This window comes from Pterocles gutturalis, unplaced genomic scaffold (genome assembly GCF_000699245.1).
Source record: "Pterocles gutturalis isolate BGI_N339 unplaced genomic scaffold, ASM69924v1 scaffold7709, whole genome shotgun sequence".
Taxonomy (NCBI): Eukaryota; Metazoa; Chordata; class Aves; order Pterocliformes; family Pteroclidae; genus Pterocles; species Pterocles gutturalis.
Window position 1 is genome coordinate 2,231 of NW_010133122.1, and position 1,212 is coordinate 3,442.

The window sequence follows — 1,212 nt, forward strand, 5'->3', positions numbered from 1 at the left end:
CCTGGGCTGAGTGCTTACAGGGGTGATCAGCACGGACAGACCAGGTTGTTCTCCCAGTTTGCCTAAGACCGTGCCCTGGAGACGTCTGTTCTTAACTGGGAGAAGTGGACCCGAGTGGGAGCTGGGAGCCAAGCTCCTCCAGGCACTGCCTGCCCTGTGCCTGCTTCCAGCTGGGCAGGGAGACCCAGGAAGCTCCAGCAGGCTGGGGCAAAGGGGACCAAGGTGGGTCCCCAAGGGTGCTGACACGTCCCTTGCCCTGGACAGGGCTGCTGCTGCAGGAGGTGACCATGGCAGGGCTGCATGAGCTGCGCTTCACCGAGGAGAAGCCGCTGCTGCGGGGCCAGGACACTGAGCTGGTGAGTCCGGTGAGCACACCGGTGCTGCTCCCTGCTCACGGGGTGCCAGGACGTGAGTGCTTAAGTGGGAGCTGGCGGGGGGGCGTGTGCTGGTATTGGGTACATGTGTGCACATACGTGTTGCTGTTTGGTGCAGATGTGCGTGCAGATGTGTGCTGGTACTGGATACACCTGTGTGCACAGATGTGTTGCTATTCAGTGCATGCGTGCATGCAGATGTGTGCTGGTACTGGATACACGTGTGTGTACATACGTGTTGCTATTCGGTGCATGCGTGCCTGCAGACGTGTGCTGGTATCGAACCACACACATGGGTTCTGCTCTGGTGTGATGACAGACGTGTGTGATGCTGCCCATACACACTAATACACACGTGTGTGTGCACACATGCAGGCAGTATGTGCACGCGTGTGCAGGTGTTGTAGGTCTGTGTGGACGTATGCACACATGTGGGAACCACGTCCCCCTGCCTCCAGCGCTGCCCCAGGCAGCAAGCGGGTGCTGGTGCTGTCAGAAGGCTTTGTGAGCTAGGGGGGGCAGGTGCCGCGGGAGTGAGGGATGGTGGGGGGATGTCTCTGTCCCCAACGGCTCCTTCTCTCCCCAGGAGAACTCGGATGTCTTCCTCTTCACTGTGGACACGGACTGGAAGGTAGGACCGGTCATGGGAGGTGCCCCCGACCCCTGGGTGCTGAGTGGGTTGGTGGCCTGTGGCTGGGGACGGCTGTGGGGCTCTGAGCAGACCCGAGGGTTCTGCTGTGCCCCCCTCCCATGGGGATGCAGCGCCTGGCTGGTGGCTGTGCAGGGGGCTGGGGGGCTCTGAGCAGACCCGAGGGTTCTGCTGGGGCACCCTCCCCTG

At 61.9% G+C, this 1,212-nt stretch overlaps 1 protein-coding gene across 1 annotated transcript in view; it reads left to right on the forward strand.

Moving 5' to 3' along the window:
• Positions 1-239: 239 nt before the first annotated feature.
• Positions 240-1,212, forward strand: part of NDRG4 (NDRG family member 4) — a gene marked incomplete at its 3' end in the record, with an annotated part of 12,054 nt that continues 11,081 nt past the window's right edge. Inside the window, exons 1-2 of the mRNA XM_010081102.1 lie at positions 240-356; positions 961-1,005. Of these exons, the coding sequence (XP_010079404.1) occupies positions 288-356; positions 961-1,005 (114 nt within the window). The remainder of the gene's footprint in view (positions 357-960; positions 1,006-1,212) is intronic.